This window comes from Delphinus delphis, chromosome 13, assembly GCF_949987515.2.
Source record: "Delphinus delphis chromosome 13, mDelDel1.2, whole genome shotgun sequence".
NCBI classification, from domain to species: Eukaryota; Metazoa; Chordata; class Mammalia; order Artiodactyla; family Delphinidae; genus Delphinus; species Delphinus delphis.
In genome coordinates this window covers 46,969,591-46,992,570 of record NC_082695.1, presented here as the reverse complement: position 1 = coordinate 46,992,570, position 22,980 = coordinate 46,969,591, and the positions used below count along the sequence as shown (strand labels likewise).

The 22,980-nt window shown below is 37.9% G+C and overlaps 1 protein-coding gene across 2 annotated transcripts in view; it reads left to right on the top strand.

Moving 5' to 3' along the window:
- The window catches only part of GAREM1 (GRB2 associated regulator of MAPK1 subtype 1), a 204,968-nt gene that overhangs the window by 160,561 nt on the left and 21,427 nt on the right, over positions 1-22,980 (top strand). For both annotated transcript variants that reach the window (XM_060028857.1, XM_060028856.1), the window contains exon 4: positions 21,182-22,354. In XM_060028857.1, the coding sequence (XP_059884840.1) occupies positions 21,182-22,354 (1,173 nt within the window). The remainder of the gene's footprint in view (positions 1-21,181; positions 22,355-22,980) is intronic.

Genomic DNA, 22,980 nt, shown 5'->3' with positions numbered 1-22,980 from the left:
AATGCATTTTCTTTTGCTATTAAAAAATGTTTAAAGGAAAGAAATTATGCAAATAAATCACATCTGTAGAAACCAGAGGAGACTGTTTGGCTCAACTGTCAAAGGAAGAACACTTATTTATGAGCTTCTTCCTCTGTCACTGACAGTGACCGCGAGATTGGTCGGTACATTAGTCTCCTAATATATGCAGAGCTAATTGTCAGCGTGAATGGTGACATCACAGTTGGAAGCATGGAACCACAGATGGTACGCACATATGTTATGCATTTTTATGTATGGGAGTAGGAGTAACTTCCTTTAGAAGTACAGACATACACAAAGACGTAGACAAAACTGTTGAGTGTGCCCAGAGAGTGACATTTACTGAAGATAATTTAGATCTGTTTAATCTGTGTGAATCGTGTCTCACAAACTATGTGGACATTCTCTTTCAGATCATTTGGTGTGCAGTACTCACTAGACCTATAATTTCTTCATTCTGGAAGGTGTATGTTTATAAAAGTAAATGAGGAAAAATAGAAAAAATACCAATTGAAAGAAGCTAGAAAGAGACATTTCTTCTTGTTATTCCTTCATGTTTGAGAAGCACGGTTGGCTCCCTGTATGTTCACTGGAAACAGTTTGTTGTATGAGGGAACATGTGTGTGTTTCCTCAAATCTCATGAGAACCCTTTCTCAACATCCTTGTCTCCATTCTGATCCAAATGGATGAACTGCCAACTTTTTTTATAAAGTTCCAATAAAAAGGAAGTATAGCAATGCATCTGAGCATTTTGGAGACCAGTTTATCCTAAAACAGTATATTCTGAATCATTTCAACATGTTCACTTCCTTTGAGATACAACTGTAATGATATTTCAGTCCCTATTCTGACATTAAGTTTTATTCTGGGATAACACATTCAATAAAAACTTGAGCAATTCTTTAGTACAGAAGGAAGGATAATGCTTAAAGGTAGCAGTTTGGGCTTGAAAACAGTAGTGCATGAAAATAGAAAATAACATGAAAATACAGAGATGTGAAAGGTAATGTGAAGCAGAATTATAAGAATTAAAACATTTTAAGAACTACTGTTAATAAAAGTAATAATAATGGTCTCCCCTTATTGGGGGCGTACCACTGTGGGAAGTTGTTTACCTACATTGGTTAAGCTTGAGAAGTAGCTGACGGTGTTCTCATTTTACAGATGAGGAAACTGAGGCTCAAAAAGGTAAAACACTTCATCTGAGGTCACCTAATAGTAAACAGGATTCAAACTCAGCTTGTAGTTTAGTTATTAGTATTGTACCCTTAATAGTATTGTACCAATTAATTTCCAAAGAACACGGTTCCTTTTATTCATCTATACCAGGGGTCAGCAACCTTTTTCTGTAAAGGCGCACAAAGAGTAACTAGGTTAGAGTTTGCAGGCCATACAGTCCCTGTTGCAGCTACTCAGCATTGCCAGTGGAGAGTGAAAGCAGCCACAGACCGTGCAGAAACAAATGGGTGTAGCAGTGTCCTAATAAAACTTTATTTACAAAGTCATGTGGTGGGCCAGAGTTGGACTGTGGGCAGTAGTTTGCTGACCTCTGATCTGTGTTATTATAAGCTTAACTAGTTGCCAGCTGGAAGTAAAAGGGATAAACCAAAAATTAAAATTAATAGCCAGTGAATCTTCATAAGGACCCTTGGTGACCAAAGTCAGGAGAATAAAATAACTGAAACCTTGAAGCTACAGGTTCTGTAGGAAAAGACAGTCAGCTTTAATACGTGCCAAGTACTGTCATGTATAAATGATATATTAGCTTCAAAGAAAACCCTCTTCTATATTCTTCAAAACTGTCAAGGTCATAAAAAACAAGGCAAGATAAAGAAACTCACAGAACAGAGGCCTAGATGCAATGTGGTATCCTGGTTTGGTCCAGGAACAGAAAAAGGACATTCATGGAAAAATTTAGTGAAATCCAAATAAAGCTTATAATGTAGTTAATAGATTGTACCAATGTTCATTTCTTAGCTTTGATAACGTGCCATGGTTTTGTAAGATGTTAACAGGAGAAGCTAGGTGAAGGGTATACAGGAACGCTCTGTACTGCCTTTGCAACTTTTCTACAAATCTGAAATTATTCCAAATAAAAAGTTAAATTTAATTTATTTATTATTAATTAATTGATTTAAATTCCTAAACTAACTCCAATATAGAAGTCCAGATGAATGCTGAATCTGAAAATAAACACAGCTAAGTTGAGGTCTTGTTAAAAAATAATAATAATAACACTTATCTGAGTCCACTTAAATGGATTTTAAACCTTAGGAGCCTGAACTGCTGTTAAAACAATATCGTGCTGCCATTTATGTACTGATAATGCCTCCTTCAGAGGGATTCCCTTCACTCCAGAGACAACAGAACTGTTTGTTTTATATAGCACTAATGTTGATCGACAAACTCCTTTTCCCAAAGGTTAAAATTATATAGAGATGACCCAGAATGGGTAAGAAATTATTTACAAGGATTCTTACTACCTAGTTTTCTAAAGACATAATGATTCCTACTCAGTAAGCAATATGAACAATGTCAGTCACTTGACCCAAGATGCTTTTTTATTAACATAAAAGAAAAAATCCATCTCAGGCTTAATGTAAGCCTGATACTAAAATGTGATAAAGAAAACATAATAATAAAACTGTACACTAATCTCACCTGTGACTAAGATACCTCAATCATAGATCAAATGCTATCAAGGAGAATCATGCAGTATATTTTTTAAGTGCAACATGATCACGTCGAGATTTTTTCGGGCATGTAGTGTTGTTTTACTATTTGGGAATCTACTATTAAAATATAAAATACATCAAAATGAAAAATAAACATATGACTATCTTATTGGATACAGAAACAGCATTTGGTAAAAAAAAATTAATTTCATTGTAGAAACTTTTCGAAAACTAGAATTGGAAAGACACATCACTAATAAGATTTTTTTAAATATCCATTTCAAACCAACAAATTTCTCATAGTTGATATTAAAACACAGATGATATTCACATTAAAATGTGAAGCAACACTCTTGCCACCACCACTCTGTTGTGGGGAGAAAGGATGAAAACTTTAAAAATGAAAACAAATTTTTCGACTGCATAAGATATAATTACCTAGGAATCCCAAGAGAATCAACTGGGAAAAACTATTACAATAAGATTACTGGACACACAGAATAGCAGCAAAGTATATTCAACAAGACAGTAAACAGTAATGTCCAGGGATTGATAACAAAGGCAAATTTAAATACTAATAAGGGAAATAAAAGATATGAATACATGGTGAGAGTTTTCATCTGCCTATTTGGAAATACTAATATAATGATGTTACTTCTTGTCAAAACACCATGTAGATGTACTTCCAGTAAAATTACCAGTGCAAACCATGGACAGGATGATTCTAAAGTTCATCTGGAAAAATAGGCAAAAATATCTAAAATTTCCTATTGCCATGTTTTCTTTTAAGTTTTTATTTTTAAATAATTTCAATCTTAAAGAATTATTGCAAGAATAATATAAGATCTCCCTAACCACTTTAGATTCACCAACTGTTAACATTTAGCACATTTGTTTTATCATCCTCTACTCCTGCATGTGCCTATACATACATACATATGTATGTTTTTCTGAACCATTCAAGAGTGAATTGCCTACATTATGCCCTTTGCCCCTTAATAGTGTATATTTCCTAAGCATAAGGATATTTTCTTATGTAACCACGGTACGTTGATAACAATACTTTTATTTACAGTCTGTATTCTAACTTTGCCAAGTGTCCCAATGTCGTACTTTATAGTATTTTTGTTTCTTCCAGTACAGAATCCATTCCAGAATCACGTACGGCATTTACTTTTCATTTCTCTTTATTTCACTTTAATCTGGAACAGTTCTTCAACCTTTCTTTGTCTTTCATCACATGGATGTTTTTCAAGAATACACACCAGATATTTTATAGAATATTTCTCATTTTGGGTTTTTCTGATATTTCCTCATGATTAGATTCTAGTAATGAATGCGTTTTTAAGGTGGAATGTTATGTGATTGAGGTCCTGAACTTCTCAGGGAATCATATCCAGAGGTACGTGACGTGAACATGCTTCTCTTTGGTAATATTAAGTTTTATCACTTGGTAAAGATGTGTCCACTTTCTACCCTCTACAATTACTTTTCCTCCCCTGGTAATTAATTAGCTTCTGGGGATGACATTTTAAGACCTTGCACATTATCTATTACCTTAATCAAACTTCTATAAATTCAGTATTAATGATTCTAGTGTATAATCTTTACTGTAATAGATACAAAATTATGATTTTTTTCAATTCCACCACTTCTTTACATTTGTCAGCTTTTCCCCCATTCATTTTGTTCATTCATTCATCTTTTTGTTAACAATATGGACTTAGACGTTCCTGTTTTATTCAATAGATTATAACTCATTACAGTCTTCATTTACTGTGGTACTCAAACTGTCCCAGATTTAGCCAGTGGGGGCTAGTTCAGGCTGGCTCCTGTGTCTTTTTGACATGATCCCATCATCTTATGAGCACTTTCGGGCACAACAGAATGTTCCAAGCTAATCTTGTATCTTTCCTGCCCTAGCCCTGGAATCAGTCATTTGTCCCAGGAGCCCTAGTTCCTTTTAATGGGGAATGAGTTGGGCACTAAGTATACTTGGCGATAGTTGGAATCTTTGCTTCTAGTCCCTTGGAAAGAACAAAGCTAAGTAGTATGTGTGTGTGTGGTTTCTTCAATTATGAGTTGGTACTAATATGTCCAATTCCAATCCAACCCTGTGGAGTTCTTGCTTGCTTTTCCCAATTCCATACTTCCGTCTCCCCTGCCACGGTGAAAACTCTGGCTCCCAAAATATCGACACATTTACTCATTTGTTCAGTTCTACAATACACATAGAGTTGTTTGAGAATCACTCTACCTATATCCCTATACAAAACAAATCTACTAAAAAGAACACAATCTTGGTTGGTCTTTTCTTTTCCTTACTTGTAGTATATAGTCAGTGTTCCAAAGTTACTTGGATTATTTCTCTGTCCCCAGGGCTGTTAGTTTATTCATTTGAAATACAGTTGGGTTCATCTGTTTCCATTTGCATTCAGCTTATTTTTTTTAATTTCCTGTTAACTTTTATCGTACTTTTTGAATATATAGGCCATTAGCCTACTTCCTAAAAGACAAAACTCTATAGCAAGGTTTACTCACAGAGGTGTCACTCTCCCCCATGTCCCTTCCTCCCTCCCCTCCCTCCTGTAAGTGACCAATTTCATTGTTTTCTGGTTTATTTTTCTTGTGTTCCTTAAAAAAAAAATAAGCAGAAATACACACACACACACACACACACACACACACACACACACACACACACTTTTCCTTCTTTCTTAAACAAAAAGGCAATATACCATATAAATTTTCACGTGCTTTGCTTTTTTTTTAACTTAGTATATCCTGGAATTTATTTCATACCCATTCACTGAACTAACAGTACTCATTCATTTTCACATAATATCATTTCGTGTGTGTACCATAGTTTATTCAATCAATTGTCAATGTTTGGGCATTGAAATAGGTTCCAGTATTTTACAAATACAAATGATGCTACAACGAATAACCTTGTACATGGGTATTTTCATACGGTTGGAGAAATGTCTTCAGGGTAAATTCCTAAAAGTAGCATTGCTGGGTGGAGGGATAAATGCATGAATAGATTGGTTAGGTATTGCCAAATTCCTGGCCACCAGGCTTGTACTATTTGCATTTCCACCAGCTATGAACAAGAGTGCCTGTTTCCCCATAGCTTTACCAACTGAGGGCAGTGTCTAGCTTTTGAATATTTATCAGTGTTCTAGGTGAGAAATGGTATCTCAGTGGAATTATAGTTTACCTTTCTGTTTAGTATAAGAAAAGTTGAACATCTTTTCATAGATGTATCTTTTTAGTAGATTGATTATTCATGGCTTTTCTGTTTTTCTGGAGGTTTTGGGGTCTTTTTTAAAAACTGCTTATGTATTAGGGATGTTGGCTCTTTTTCTGTCATATACACTGGAAATATTTTCTGTCAGTCTGTTATTTGACTTTTGACTTTGCTTCTCTTGTTTATTTCCATCTAAAAACTTTGAGTCAGAATAACCACAAGTGAGGGCTTTTGTCATCAGATCTCAAAATGTATGACAAAGATACAGGAATTAAAACAGTATTGTTATGATAGGAAAATAGGCAGAAAGGTCATAGGGTAAAATGGCCCCTAAATAAATGCTAATATATGTATACATTTGAGTGTATGTGTTTTATAAATTTAATATATAATAAAAGTGGCACTTCAGATCAGTGATGAAAGGGATGGTTATTTGGAAATGTACTGGACACTCAGTTAACTATTTAAAAAACTGAAGTCAGATCCCTACCTTAAATAATCCACCAAAAAAATTAAATAAGTTAAATATTTAATAAATGAAACCATCAAAATGCCGGAAGAAAATATTGGTTAATGATATCAACATTTCTCAACCTGAGCACCAGTGAAAATTGGACTGGATAAATCTTTGCTGTAGGACTGTCCTGTGCCTTGTAGCATGTTTACCACCATTCTTTGTTCCCACTAGGTGTAAGCACCCTCCCAGTCATGGCCATCAAAAATGTCTGAAGACACTGTCAGATGTCCCCTGGTGGGGGGGGGGGGGCAAAACCACTCCTAGATCAGAACCTTGAGCTATATCTTCTCAACAAGTAGACACATAACACCCAAGAATGAAATCACAAAGGAAATGTTTGAAAATGCTGCATAGAAAAAAACTTTAATACTTAAAGAAGGCATAAAATTGAAATGCAAGCAACATATTGGAAAATGTATAGCATAAATGACATTCACATTGCATAAATAGTAATCAATAAGATAGCCATCACAACAGAAAAATGGGTGAGGGACACAAGTAGACAATTCACAGAGGAAAAACTCTAAATAGCTTGATAAATAAATACCAGAAAATATTCACAATACTAATATTCAAGCATATTCAACATAAGACGTAAATAAATGCAGGACACATGCTTTACTTTTAATATTGGTAAACATTAAATTTATTCAGCATGGGTATGGGGAAACATAACTTCATAGAGTAGAAATATGTCTGTATAACATTGATGAAGTACAATGGGTAACACATATTAGACCTTTCACATGTATATACAGCTTTGTCCATGCAATTCTGAGACTTTATCCTAAGGAAATAATTGAAGTGTAAAAAAGTTTGCTGCAGTACTATTTATACTTGCTAAAAACTGGGAAATCCCATCTGTCTAACAATAAGGAATTGGTCAAATGAATTAAGGCATATCCATATATAATGGAATATGTTAGGTTAGTATTACAATTGATGGAGTATATGCACAGGAAAATAGATAAATTACAGTGAGAAGCAGAGCAATAAAACTGTATGTGTATTTATATATATCTGAGATAGACTGATACACTCATTTCTTTTTTTTTATTTCATTCTTTTTAATTGCTGAGTAGTATTCCAATGTATATATGTACCACATCTTCTTTATCTGTTCATCTGTCGATGGACATTTAAGTTGCTTCCGTGTCTTGGCTATTGTAAACAGCGCTGCGGTGAACATTGGGATGCATGTATCCTTTCAAACCATGATTTCCTCTGGATGTATGCCCAGGAGTGGGATTGGTGGGTCATATGGTAGCTCCATTTTTAGTTTCTTAAGGAACCTCCATACTGTTCTCCATAGTGGCTGCACCAATTTACATTCCCACCAATGGTGCAGGAGGGTTCCCTTTTCTCCACACCCTTGCCAGCATTTATTGTTTGTAGACTTTTTGACGATGGCCATTCTGAGTGGTGTGAGGTGATACCTCATTGTAGTTTTGATTAGCATTTCTCTAATAATTAGCGATGTTGAGCATCTTTTCATGTGCCTCTTGGCCATCTATATATCTTCTTTGGGGAAATGTCTATTTATGTCTTCTGCCCATTTTTTGATTCGGTTGTTTTGGGGTTTTTTTTATGTCAAGCCACATGACCTGTTTGTAAAATTTAGAGACTAATCCCTTGTCACTCGCATTGTTTGCAAATATTTTCTCCCATTCTGTAGGTTGTTTTCTCATTTTGTTTATGGTTTCCTTTGCTGTGCAAAAGCTTTTGAGTTTAATTAGGCCCCAGTTGTTTATTTTTGTTTTTATTTCCAGTACTCTAGGAGGCGGATCATAAAAGATATTGCTGAGATTTATGTCAAAGAGTGTTCGGCCTATGTTTTCCTCTAAGAGTTTTGTAGTATCTGGTCTTACATTTAGGGCTTTAATCCATTTTGAGCTTATTTTTGTGTATGTTGTTAAAGGATGTTCTAATTTCATTTTTTTACATGTAGCTGTCCAATTTTCCCAGCACCATTTATTAAAGAGACCATCTTTCCTCCATTGTATAGCCTTGCTTTCTTTGTCATAGATTAATTGCCCATAGGTACATGGGTTTATTTCTGGGCTTTCCACCCTGTTCCATTAATCCGTATTTCTGTTTTTGTGCCTGTACGGTACTGTTTTGGTGACTGTAGCTTTGTAGTATAGACTGAAGTCAGGGAACCTGATTCTTCCAGCTCCATTTTTCTGTCCCAAGATTGCTTTGGCTATCTGGGGTATTTTGTGTCTCCATACAAATTTTAAGATTTTTTTGTTTCAGTTCTGTGAAAAATGCCACTGGTAAATTGATAGGGATTGCATTGAATCTGTAGATTGCCTTGGGTGGTATGGCCATTTTAACAATATTGATTCTTCCAATCCAAGAACATGGTATATCTTTCCAACTGTTTGTATCATCTTCACTTTCTTTCATCAGTGTCTTATAGCTTCAGAGTACAGATCTTTTGCCTACTTAGACAGGGATATTCTTAGGTATTTTATTCTTTTTGCTACAATGGTAAATGGGATTGTTTCTTTAATTTCTTTTTCTGATCTTTTGTTGTTAGTGTATAGAAATGCAACAGATTTATGTGTATTAATTTTGTATCCTGTAACTTTACCTAATTCAGTAATGAGTTCTATTAGTTTTCTGGTAGCATCTTTAGGATTTTTTATGTATAGTATCATGTCATCTGCAGACACTGACAGTTTTCCTTCTTCTTTTCCAATTTGGATTCATTTTTTTATCCTTCTCTGATTGCCATGGCTAGGGACTTCCAAAACTATGTTGAATAAAAGTGGCGAGAGTGGACATCCTTGTCTCGTTCCTCATCCTTTCCCCATTGAGTATGATGCTAGCTCTAGGTTTATCATATGTGGCCTTTATTACGTTGAGGGATGTTCCCTCTATACCCAGTTTCTGGAGAGTTTTTATCATAAATGGGTGTTGAATTTTGTCAAAAGCTTTTCCTGCATCTATTGAGATGATCACATGGGTTTTTGGTGTTTTTTTTTTTTATTTTATTTTATTTATTTATTTTTATACAGCAGGTTCGTATTAGTCATCCATTTTATACACATCAATGTATACATGTAAATCTCAATCTCCCAATTCATCGCACCACCACCACCACCACCCCTGGTGCTTTCCCCCGCTTGGTGTCCATACGTTTGCTCTCTACATTTGTGTCTCTATTTCTGCCCTGCAAACCGGTTCATCTGTACCATTTTTCTAGGTTCCACATATATGCATTAATATACAATATTTGTTTTTCTCTTTCTGACTAACTTCACTCTGTATGAGAGTCTCTAGATTCATCCACATCTCTACAAATGACCTAATTTCATTCCTTTGTATGGCTGAGTAATATTCCATTGTATATATGTACCACATCTTCTTTATCCATTCGTCTGTCGATGGGCATTTAGGTTGCATCCATGACCTGGCTGTTGTAAATAGTGCACAAAAGAACATTGGGGTGCATGTGTCTTGTTCAATTATGGTTTTCTCTGGGTATATGCCCAATAGTGGGATGGCTGGGTCATATGGTAATTCTATTTTTAGTTTTGTAAGGAACCTCCATACTGTTCTCCATAGCGGCTGTATCAATTTACATTCCCACCAACAGTGCAAGAGGGTTCCGTTTTCTCCACACCCTCTCCAGCATTTGTTGTTTGTAGATTTTTTGATGATGCCCACTCTAACTGGTGTGAGGTGATACCTCATTGTAGTTTTGATTTGCATTTCTCTAATAATTAGTGATGTTGAGCAGCTTTTCATATGCTTCTTGGTCATCTGTATGTCCTCTTTGGAGAAATGTCTATTTCGGTCTTCTGCCCATTTTTTGATTGGGTTGTTGGTTTTTTTTAATATTGAGCTGCATGAGCTGTTTATATATTTTGGAGATTAATCCTTTGTCTGTTGACTCATTTGCAAATGTTTGCTCCCATTCTGAGGCTTCTCTTTTCACCTTGTTTGTAGTTTGCTTTGCAAAAGCTTTGAAGTTTCATTAGATCCCATTTGTTTATTTTTGTTTTTATTTCTGTTACTCTAGTAGGTGGATCAAAAAGGATCTTGCTGTGATTTATGTCAAAGAGTGTTCTTCCTATGTTTTCCTCTAAGAGTTTTATAATGTCTGGTCTTACATTTAGGTCTCTAATACATTTTGAGTTTATTTTTGTGTATGGTGTTAGGGTGTGTTCTAATTTCATTCTTTTACATGTAGCTGTCCAGTTTTCCCAGCAGTGCTTATTGAAGAGACTGTCTTTTCTCCATTGTATATCCTTGCCTCCTTTGTCATAGATTAGTTTACCATAGGTGCGTGGGTTTATCTCTGGGCTTTCTATCCTGTTCCATTGATCTATATTTCTGTTTTTGTGCCAGTACCATATTGTCCTGATTAGTGTACCTTTGTAGTATAGTCTGAAGTAAGGGAGTCTGATTCCTCCAGCTCTGGTTTTTTCCCTCAAGACTGCTTTGGCTATTCGGGGGCTTTTGTGTCTCCATACAAATTTTAAGATTTTTTGTTCTAGTTCTGTAAAAAAATACCACTGGTAATTTGATGGGGATTGCCTTGAATATGTAGATTGCTTTGGGTAGTAGAGTCATTTTCACAATGTTGATTATTCCAATCCAACAACATGGTATATCTCTCCATCTGTTGGTTTCATCTTTAAATTCTTTCACAGTGTCTTATAGTTCTGTGCATACAGGTCTTTTGTCTCCCTAGGTAGGTTTATTCCTAGGTATTTATTCTTTTTCTTGCAGTGGTAAATGGGACTGTTTCCTTCACTTCTTTCAGATTTTTCATCATTAGTGTATAGGAATGCAAGAGATTTCTGTGCATTAATTTTGTATCCTGCTACTTTACCAAACTCATTGATTAGCTCTAGTAGTTTTCTGGTGGCATCTTTAGTATTCTCTATGTATAGTATCATGTCATCTGCAAACAGTGACCGTTTTGCTTCTTCTTTTCCAATTTGTATTCCTTTTATTTCTTTTTCTTCTCTGATTGCATGGCTAGGACTTCCAAAACTATGTTGAATAATAGTGGCGAGAGTGGACATCCTTCTCTTGTTTCTGATCTTAGAGGAAATGCTTTCAGTTTTTCACCATTGAGAATGATGTTTGCTGTGGGTTTGTCATATATGGCCTTTATTATGTTGAGGGAGGTTCCCTATGTGCCCACTTTCCGGAGAGTTTTTATCATAAATGGGTATCAAATTTTGTCAAAAGCTTTTTCTGCATGTATTGAGATGATCATATGGTTTTCCTCCTTCAATTTTGTAATATGGTGTACCACATCGATTGATTTGTGTATACTGAAGAATCCTTGCATCCCTGGGATAAATCCCACTTGATGATGGTATATGATCCTTTTAATGTGTTGTTGGATTCTGTTTGCTAGTATTTTGTTGAGGATTTTTGCATCTGTATTCATCAGTGATATTGGTCTATAATTTTCTTTTTTTGTAGTGTCTTTGTCTGGTTTTGGTATCAGGGTGATGGTGGCCTCATAGAATGAGTTTGGGAGTATTCCTTCCTCTGCAATTTTCTGGAAGAGTTTGAGAAGGATGGGTGTTAGCTCTTCTCTAAATGTTCGATAGAATTCACCTGTGAAGCCATGTGGACCAGTTTTGTTTGTTGCAAGATTCTTAATCACAGTTTCAATTTCATTACTTGTGATTGGTCTGTTCATATTTTCTATTTCTTCCTGGGTCAGTCTTGGAAGGTTATACCTTTCTAAGAATTTGTCCATTTCTTCCAAATTGTCCATTTTATTGGCATAGAGTTGCTGTAGTAGTCTCTTAGGATGCTTTGTATTTCTGTGGTGTCTGTTGTAACTACTCCTCTTTCATTTGTATTTTATTAATTGAGTCCTCTCCCTCTTTTTTTTGATGAGTCTGGCTAATAGTTTATCAACTTTGTTTATCTTCTCAAAGAACCAGCTTTTAGTTTCATTGATCTTTGCCACTGTTTTCTTCGTTTCTATTTCATTTATTTCTGCTCTGATCTTTATGATTTCTTTCCTTCTGCTAACTTTGGGTTTTGTTTCTTCTTCTTTCTCTAGTTCTTTAGGTGTAAGGTTAGATTGTTTATTTGAGATTTTTCTCGTTTCTTGATGTAGGCTTGTATTGCTATAAACTTCCCTCTTAGACTGCCTTTGCTGCATCCCATAGGTTTTGGATCATTGTGTTTTCACTGTCATTTATCCCTAGGTATTTCTTTATTTCCTCTGATTTCTTCAGTGATCTCTTGGTTATTTAGTAACATACTGTTCAGCCTCCATGTGTTTGTGTTTTTTACATTTTTTCCCAGTAATTGATTTCTAATCTCATAGCATTGTGGTCAGAAAAGATGCTTGATATGATTTCAATTTTCTTAAATTTACTGAAGCTTAATTTGTGACCCAAGATGTGATCTATCCTGGAGAATGTTCCATGTGCACTAGAGAAGAAAGTGTAATCTGCTGTTTTTGGATGGAATGTCCTATAAATATCAATTAAATCTATCTGGTCTGTTGTGTCATTTAAAGCTTGTGTTTCCTTGTTAATTTTCTGTTTGGATGATCTGTCCATTTGTGTAAGTGAGGTGTTAGGAGTCCCCCACTATTACTGTCTTACTGTCGATTTCCTCTTTTATAGCTCTTAGCAGTTGCCTTATGTATTGAGGTGCTCCTATGTTGGGTGCATATATATTTAGAATTGTTATATCTTCTTCTTGGATTGATCCCTTGATCATTATGTAGTGTCCTTCCTTGTCTCTTGTAACATTCTTTCTTTTAAAGTCTATTTTATCTGATATGAGTATTGCTACTCCAGCTTTCTTTGGATTTCCATTTGCATGGAATATCTTTTTCCATCCCCTCACTCTCAGTCTGTATGTGTCCCTAGGTCTGAAGTGGGTCTCTTGAAGACAGCATATATATTGGTCTTGTTTTTGTATCCATTCAGCAAGCCTGTGTCTTTTGGTTGGAGCATTTAATCCATTCACGTTTAAAGTAATTATCGATATGTATGTTCCTATGACCATTTTCTTAATTGTTTTGGGTTTGTTTTTGTAGGTCCTTTTCTTCTCTTGTGTTTCCCACTTAGAGAAGTTCCTTTAGCATTTGTTGTAGAGCTGGTTTGGTGGTGCTGAATTCTCTTAGCTTTTGCTTGTCTGTAAAGCTTTTGACTTCTCCATCAAATCTGAATGAGATTCTTGCCAGGTAGAGTACTCTTGGTTGTAGGTTCTTCCCTTTCATCACTTTAAGTATATCATGCCACTCCCTTCTGGCTTGTAGAGCTTTTGCTGAGAAATCAGCTCTTAACCTTATGGGAGTTCCTTTGTATGTTATTTGTCATTTTTCTCTTGCTGCTTTCAATAATTTTTCTTTGCCTTTAATTTTTGCCAATTTGATTACTATGTGTCTTGGCGTGTTTCTCCTTGGTTTTATCCTGTATGGGACTCTCTGCACTTCCTGGACTTGGGTGGCTATTTCCTTTTCCATGTTAGGGAAATTTTCAACTATAATCTCTTCAAATATTTTCTCAGGTCCTTTCTCTCTCTTCTCCTTCTGGGACCCCTATAATGCGAATGTTGTTGTGTTTAATGTTGTCCCAGAGGTCTCTTAAGCTGTCTTCATTTCTTTTCATTCTTTTATCTTTATTCTGTTCTGCAGCAGTGTATTCCACCATTCTGTCTTCCAGGTCACTTACCCGTTCTTCTGCCTCAGTTATTCTGCTGTTGATTCCTTCTAGTGTATTTTTCATTTCAGTTCTTGTGTTGTTCATCTCCGTTTCTTTGTTCTTTAATTCTTCTAGATCTTTGTTAACCATTTCTTGCATCTTCTCAATCTTTGCCTCCATTCTTTTTCCGAGGTCCTGAATCATCTTCACTATCATTATTCTGATTTCTTTTTCTGGAAGGTTGCCTATCTCCACTTCATTAAGTTGTCTTTCTGGGGTTTTATCTTGTTCCTTCATCTGGTACATAGCCCTCTGCCTTTTCATCTTGTCTGTCTTCCTGTGAATGTGGTTTTTGTTCCACAGGCTGCAGGATTGTAGTTCTTGCTTCTCCTGTCTGCCCTCTGGTGGATGAGGCTGTCTAAGAGGCTTGTGCAAGTTTCCTGATGGGAGGGACTGGTGGTGGGTACAGCTGGCTTTTGCTTTGGTGGGCAGAGCTCAGTAAAACTTTAATCCACTTGTCTGCTGATGGCTGGGGCTGGGTTCCCTCCCTGTTGGTTGTTTGGCCTGAGGGGACCCAACACTGCAGCCTACCCTGGCTCTTTGGTGGGGCTAATGGCAGACTCTGGGAGGGCTCAGCCAAGGAGTACTTCCCAGAATTTCTGTGCCAGTGTCCTTGTCCTCACAGTAACACACAGCTGCCCCCAACATCTGCAGGAGACCCTCCAACAGTAGCAGGTAGGTCTGTTTCAGTCTCCTATGGGTCACTGCTCCTTCCCGTGGGTCGCGATGAGCACACTACTTTGTGTGTGCCTTCCAAGAGTGGAGTCTCTGTTTCCCCCAGTCCTGTCAAAGTCCTGCAATCAAATCCCACTTGCCTTCAAAGTCTGATTTCTCTAGGAATTCTTCCTCCCATTGCCGGACCCCCAGATTGGGAAGCCTGACGTGGGGCTCAGAACTTTCACTCCAATGGGTGGACTTCTGTGGTATAAGTGTTCTCCAGTCTGTGAGTCACCCACCCAGCATTTATGGGATTTGATTTTATTGTGTTTGTGCCCCTCCTACCGCCTCATTGTGGCTTCTCCTTTGTCTTCGGATCACATGGGTTTTATTCTTCAGTTGATGTTCTGTATCACACTGATTGATTTTCGGATATTGAAAAATTCTTGCATCCCTGGGATAAATCCCACTTGATCATGGTGTGTGATCCTTTTAAAGTATTGTTGAAAACCACCCAATTAAAAAATGAGTGGAAGATCTAAATAGACATTTCACCAAAGGCATACACATGACCAAGAGGCACATGAAAAGATGCTCAACATCACTAATTATTAGAGAAATGCAAATCAAAAACTACAATGAGGTATCACCTCACACCTGACAGAATGGCCATTTTCAAAAAAATGAAACAATAAATGCTGGAAAGGGTGTAGTGAAAGGGAACCCTCCTGCACTGTTGGTGGGAATGTAAATTGATACAACCACTATGGAGAACAGTATGGTGGTTCCTTAAGAAACTGAAAAATTGAACTACCACATGACCCAGCAATCCCACTACTCAGCACATACCCTGAGAAAACCGTAATTCAAAAAGAGACATGTACCACAGTGTTCATTGCAGCTCTGTTTACAACAGCCAGGACATGGAAGCAACCTAAATGGCCATCGACAGATGAATGGATAAAGATGTGGCACATGTATACAATGCAATATTACTCAGCCATAAAAAGAAACGGAATTGAGTTATTTGTAGTGAGGTGGATGGACCTAGAGTCTGTCTTACAGAGTGAAGGAAATCAGAAAGAGAAAAACAAATACCATATGCTAACACATATATATGGAATCTAAAAAAAATGGTACTGATGAACCTAGGGGCAGGGCAGGAATAAAGATGTAGACATAGAAAATGGACTTGAGGACATGAGGGAGGGGGAAGCTGCGGTGAAGTGAGAGTAACATCAACATATATACATTACCAAATGTAAAATAGATAGCTAGTGGGAAGCAACAGCATAGCACAGGGAGATCAGCTTGGTGCTTTGTAATGACGTAGAGGGGTAGGATAGAGAGGGTGGAAGGGAGGTTCAAGAGGGAGGGGATATGGGGATATATGTATGCACATGGCTGATTCACTTTGTTGTACAACAGAAACTAAAATAACATTGTGAAGCAATTATACTCCAATAAAGATGTATTAAAAAAAAAAAACTTTAGTTCTGAAAGACTTCCAAAAAAAAAAAAAGTATTGTTGGATTTAGTTAGCTAGTATTTTGCTGAGTGTTTTTGCGACTGTTCATCAGTGATACTGGCCTGTAATTTTCTTTTTTTGTGGTATCTTTTTCTGGTTTTGGTATCAGGGTGATAGTGGCCTCACAGAATGGGTTGGGAGTGTTCCTTCCTCTGCAATTTTTTGTAATACTTTCAGAAAGATAGGTGTTCTCTGAATGTTTGATAGAATTTACCTGTGAAGTCATCTGGTCCTGGACTTTTGTTTGTTGGGAGTTCTTTAATCACAGTTTCAATTTGAGTACTTGTGATTGGTCTGTTCATATTTTCTATTTCTTCCTGGTTCAGTCTTGGGAGATTGTACCTTTCAAAGAATTTGTCCATTTCTTGTAGGTTGTCCATTTCATTGGCATATATGGTAGTCTTTCATGATCCTTTGTATTTCTGTGGTGTCAGTTGTGACTTCTCCTTTGTCATATCTAATTTTATTGATTTGAGTCCTCTCCCCTTTTTTCTTGATGAGTGTGGCTAAAGGTTTATCAGTTTTGTTTATCTTTTCAAAGAACCAGCTTTTAGTTTCATTGATCTTTTCTGCTTTTTCTTCATCCTTATTTCTGCTCTGATCTTTATGATTTCTTTCCATCTACTAACTTTGGGTTTTGTTTGTTCTTATTTTTCTAGTTGCTTTAGGTGTAAGGTTAGATTATTTATTTGAGATTTTTCTTGTTTCCTGAGGTAAGATTATATTGCAGTAAACTTCCCTCTCAAAACTGCTTTTGCTGAGTCCCATAGGTTTTGGATCGTCACGCTTTCGTTTTCATTTGTCTTTAGGTATTTTTTGATTTCCTCTTTAATTTCTTCAGTGATCCATTGGTTGTTTAGGAGCATATTGTTTAGCCTCCATCTGTTTGTGTTTTTACAGTCTTTTTCTTGTAGTTGATTTCTAATCTCATAGTGTTGTGATCGTAAAAGATGCTTAATATGATTTCAATTTTCTTAAATTTACTCACTTTGTGGCCCAGCATGTGATTAGTCCTGGAGAATGTTCCACGTGCACTTGAGAAGAATTTGTATTCTGCTGCTTTTGGATGGAATGCTCTATAAATATCAATTAAGTCCATCTAGTCTAATGTGTCATTTAAGGCCTGTGTTTCCTTATTGATCTTCTGTCTGGATGATCTGTCCATTGATGAAAGTAGGGTGTTAAAGTCCTCCACTATGTATTACTGTCGATTACTCCTTTTATGGCTGTTAATATTTGCCTTATATATTGAGGTGCTCCTATGTTGGGTGCATATATATTTACAGTTGTTATATCTTCTTGGATTGATTCCCTTGACCATTATGTAGTGTCCTCCTTTGTCTCTTATAACAGTCTTTATTTTAAAGTCTGATATGAGTATTGCTACTCCAGCTTTCTTTTGATTTCCATTTGTGTGGAATACCTTTTTCCATCCCATCACTTTCAGTCTGTGTGTGTCCCTAGATCTGAAGTGCGTCTCTTGTATACACCATATATACGGGTCTTGTTTTTGTATCCATTTAGCCAGTCTGTGTCTTTTGGTTGGAGCATTTAATCCATTTACATTTAAGGTAATTATCAATATGTATGTTCTTATTGCCATTTTGTTAATTGTTTTTGATTTGTTTTTATAGATGTTTTTTCTTCCCTTCCTCTTTTGTTCTCTTGTGATTTGACGACTAACTTTAGTGTTGTGTTTGGATTCCTTATTCTTTTTTGTGTGTGTATCTGTTGTAGATTTTTGGTTTGCTGTTACCATGAGTTTTTGTTACAGCAGACTATATATAAACAAGATTGTTTTAAGTTGCTGGTCTTTTAATTTCAACTGCATTTCTAATATCCTGCATTATGCTCTCCTCTTCTCATGATTGCTGGGTTTTTTAAGTATTTATTTATTTATTAGCTTGGTTGCTCTGGGTCTTTGTTGGAGCAGTGGGCTCCTTACTTGCAGCTCACAGGATCCTTAGTTGCGGCTTGTGGGCTTCTTAGCTGCAGCACAAGGGCTCCTTAGTTGTGGCATGCAAACTCTTAGTTGCAGCACACATGTGGGATCTAGTTCCCTGACCAGAGATCGAACTCGGCTCCCTGCATTGAGAGCACGGAGTCTTATCCACTGCGCCACCAGGGAAGTCCCCCACGATTGCTGGTTTTGATATATTTGTGTGTGGATGATTTCCTACCTTTACTTTATGTTTGCCTTTACCATTGAGCTTTTCCATTCATAATTTTCTTATTTGTAGTTGTGGCCTTTTCTGCCTAGAGAAGTTCTTCTAGCATTTGTTGCAAAGCTGGTCTGGTGGTGCTGAATTTGAATTCTCTTAGCTTTTTCTTGTCTGTAAAGCTTTTGATTTCTCTGTCAAATCTGAATGAGAACCTTGCTGGGTACAGTATTCTTGGTTGTAGGTTCTTCCTTTTCATTACTTTAAATATATCATGCCTCTCCCTTCTGGCCTGCAGAGTTTCTGCTGAGAAATCAGCTGATAACCTTATGGGAGTTCTCTTCTATGTTATTTGTTGCTTTTCTCTTGTTGCTTTTAGTATTTTTTCTTTGTCTTTAATTTTTGTCAATTTGATTATTGTGTGTCTCAGCATGTTCCTCCTTGGGTTTATCCTGCCTGGGACTCTCAGCACTTCCTCTACCTGGGTGGACTGTTTCCTTTCCCATGTTAGGGAAGTTTTCAGCTATTATCTCTTCAAATATTTTCTCAGGTATTTTTTCTCTCTGTTCTCCTTCTGGGACCTCTATAATTCAAATATTGGTATGTTTAATGTTGTCTGAGAGGTCTCTTTGGCTGTCCTCATTTCTTTTCATTTTTTTTTCTTTATTCTGTTCTGCAGCAGTGATTTCCACCATTCTGTCTTCCAGCTCACTTATCCATTCTTCTGCCTCAGTTACTCTGCTAATGATTGCTTCCAGTGAATTTTTCATTTCAGTTTTTGGGTTGTTCATCTCTGTTTGTTCGGTCTTTAGTTCTTCTAGGTCTTTGTTAAACATTTCTTCTGTCTTCTCAATCTGTGCCTCCATTCTTTTTCTGAGATCTTGGATCATCTTTACTATCATTGCTCTAAATTCTTTTTTGGGTAGATTGCCTATCTCCACTTCACTTAGTTGTTCTCTAGGGTTTTATCTTGTTCCTTCATCTGGGACATACTCCTCTGCCATCTCATTTTGTCTAACTTTCTATGATTGTGGTTTCCTTACCGCAGGCTGCAGGGTTGTAGTTCTTCTGCTGTCTGCCCCCTGGTGGATGAGGCTGTCTAAGAGTCTTGTGCAGGCTTCCTGGTGGAAGGGACTGGTTCCTCCCCACTGGTGGGTGCAGCTGGGTCTTGTTTGTCTGTTGGGCAGGGCTGTGTCAAGGGGCATGTTTAGTGGGCAGCTGTATGCTCAGGAAGACTTTAAGCAGCCTGTCTCTTGATGGATGGGGCTGTGTTCCCTCCCTGTTGATTGTTTGGCCTGAGGTGTCCCAGCACTAGAGCCTACAGGCTGTTGAGTGGGTCCAGGTCTTGGAGAGAAAATGGCCACCTCCTCTAGGGCTCACACCAATTAGTACTCCCCAGAACTACTGCCACCAGTGTCTTTGTTGCCGCAGTGAGCCAAAGCTGCCCCCATTGCTGCAGGAGACCCTCCACAGCAGACAGATTTGGCCCAGGCTCTTATGAGGTCACTGCTTTTTTTCCTGGGTCCTGATGCACATGAGACTTTGTGTGCACCCTCCAAGAGTGGAGTCTCTGTTTCCCCCAATCCTGTGGAATTCCTGAGATCAAACCCCGCTGGCCTTCAAAGCCAGATTCTTTAGGGGCTCCTCCTCCTGTTGCCAGACCCACAGGCTGGGGAGCCTGACATGGGGCTCAGAACTTTCACTCCTGTGGGAGAACTTCTGTGGTACAATTATTTTCCAGTTTGTGGGTCGCCCACCCAGCAGGTATGGGATTTGATTTTATTGCAGTTGTGCCCCCTCCTACCATCTCATTGTGGCTTCTTCTTTGTCTTTGGATGTAGAATGTCTTTTCTGATAGATTCCAGTGGTTTGTTTTTTTGTCGATGGTTGTTCATCAGTTAGTTGTGATTTTGCTGTTTTTGTAAGGAGAAGTGAGCTCACATCTCCTACTCTGCCATCTTATCTCTGTCTTTTCTTTCTGTTTATATAAAATTGTTAACAGGTTATCTTTAGTGGTCAAGTTGTGTAGAAATTGTTCATTTTTATATCTGTATTTTCTAATATTTCTTCCAATGAATATGAATAGTTTTCATAATAAATAGAAGAATGGGGAGAAAGAAGACATTTTTTAAATCCTTTGTCCCAATTTTAGAACAGTTAATAAAATTAGATTTTTAAAGGTAAAAAATTAGAATTTTAATAGTTTAAAAAGAATTTTCTACAGTGATATTCATGAAAGCATTTTTATAACTGAAAATGATACAATGATAATACTAATGTCCCAAAATAATTATCCATATGGTAGAATACATAGGAAAAGAAACTAGAAGGATGTTTATCAAACCATTAACCATGGCTGTATCTGCATCAGGTTCATGGGTGTTATTTTTTGGGTGTTTTTCTTCTGTATTTCCCAAAATGTTACAAATGAATACAGGGTACCTTCTTCTTCAGGAAAAAAAATGCTTTTAAAAGTCTAAACTAATATCATCTTGTTATTGTTAACCACATAAATATTACAGGAGAAATGGATTGTCTAAATTTAGTATTAAAATAAAACAGCATTTTCCTTTGTGTATGCATGTGTGTCTTAACAGCATGTTCACTACTTCTCTGTGTGAATAAACTAAAGACAACTACCCTAAAATTTGATTTATCCTATTGTAGGTTGCTTCAGGTGAATGCAATGAAGACACCGAAGTTTACAACATCACCCTTTGTACGGGGGATGAACTCACTCTCATGGGCCAGGCAGAAATCCTTTATGCAAAGACTTTCAAGGAGAAGTCACGACTCAACACCATCTTCAAAAAGATTGGGAAGCTCAATTCCATCAGCAAGCTGGGAAAAGGCAAAATGCCGTGCCTCATTTGCATGAATCACCGGACCAACGAGAGCATCAGCCTCCCATTCCAGTGCAAGGGCAGGTTCAGCACCCGAAGCCCTCTGGAGCTTCAGATGCAGGAGGGCGAGCACACCATCCGCAACATTGTGGAGAAAACCAGACTTCCCGTGAACGTGACCGTGCCCAGCCCTCCACCGAGGAACCCGTATGACCTCCACTTCATCCGTGAGGGGCACCGCTACAAGTTTGTGAACATCCAGACCAAGACAGTGGTGGTTTGCTGTGTGCTGCGGAACAACAAGATCCTCCCCATGCACTTCCCTTTGCACTTGACTGTCCCCAAGTTTAGCCTCCCAGAACACCTGGTGAAGGGGGAAGTATGGCCTGAAACCCTGGTCCATCACTGGCTGGGTATCTGCCAAGAACAGTTCGACATCGATGAGTATTCACGGGCGGTCCGCGATGTGAAGACCGACTGGAATGAGGACTGTAAGAGCCCCAAGAAGGGCCGGTGCACTGGCCACAACCATGTTCCCAATTCCCTTAGCTATGCTCGCGATGAGCTCACCCAGTCCTTCCACCGGCTCTCCGTCTGTGTGTATGGCAACAATCTCCATGGCAACAGTGAGGTGAACCTCCACGGCTGCAGGGACCTGGGGGGAGAGTGGGCCCCCTTTCCTCATGACATCCTGCCCTATCAGGACTCGGGTGATAGTGGGAGCGACTACCTTTTCCCAGAAGCTAGTGAAGAATCAGTGGGCATCACAGGGAAGTCAGAACTTCCTTATGAAGAGCTGTGGCTGGAAGAAGGCAAGCCCAGCCATCCGCCTCTCACTCGCTCCCTGAGTGAGAAGAGCAGATGTGATCAGTTTCGAGGTTCTATCCGGTCCAAATGTGCACCTTCTCCCCTTCCTGTCCCCGGAACTCTGGGAGCAGCAATGAAGTCTTCAGAGATTGCCCTACCTCCACCTCCAGTGCCTCCCAAATCTGAAGCCGTAAGTCCTTTCTGGTTTTGGGTGATGTGCCGGTCCTTCTATCTCTCTGCTCAGTCATCTGCTAATTTATTTTCTTTCTTAAAGAAAACTCCCCAATGGAAGATTATCAGAATGAGCAATTTGCTTAATTTGGAGTGAAATAGAAATATTTGCTGGATTATTTTTACCATTTGGGAGTTAGAGTTTTACTCTACATTTGATGAGAAATTCTTGGAGAGTTTTTATTAGGAGAGGTTTAAACATGCTGCCTAGAGAACGGATAACAGCGAGGGGAGAGCAGAAGGCGGAGACCAGATAAGAGGGATGAATATGGTAACAGGTATGAAATGATGACACCCTGAACCACAGCAGTTGGTAGCAGCAGATGGCAGGGAGAAACGAGCTGCTTCGGATCATGTTTCAGAGGTGGAACCAACAGTATTTACTGATTAAATTGGATGTGGGTAGTGAAGGAAAGAGAGAAATCAGGAGAAACTCCTAGATTTGTAGCCTGAGCAGCAGAGTGGATTATTGGTGCCACTTACCGCTGATGCGGACTGAAGGAGGAGTGGATTTATTGGGGGGAAGGAGAGATCAAGAGACATCAGCATCATTTGTAACTCTCTCCTCACAGTTACATTGAGATC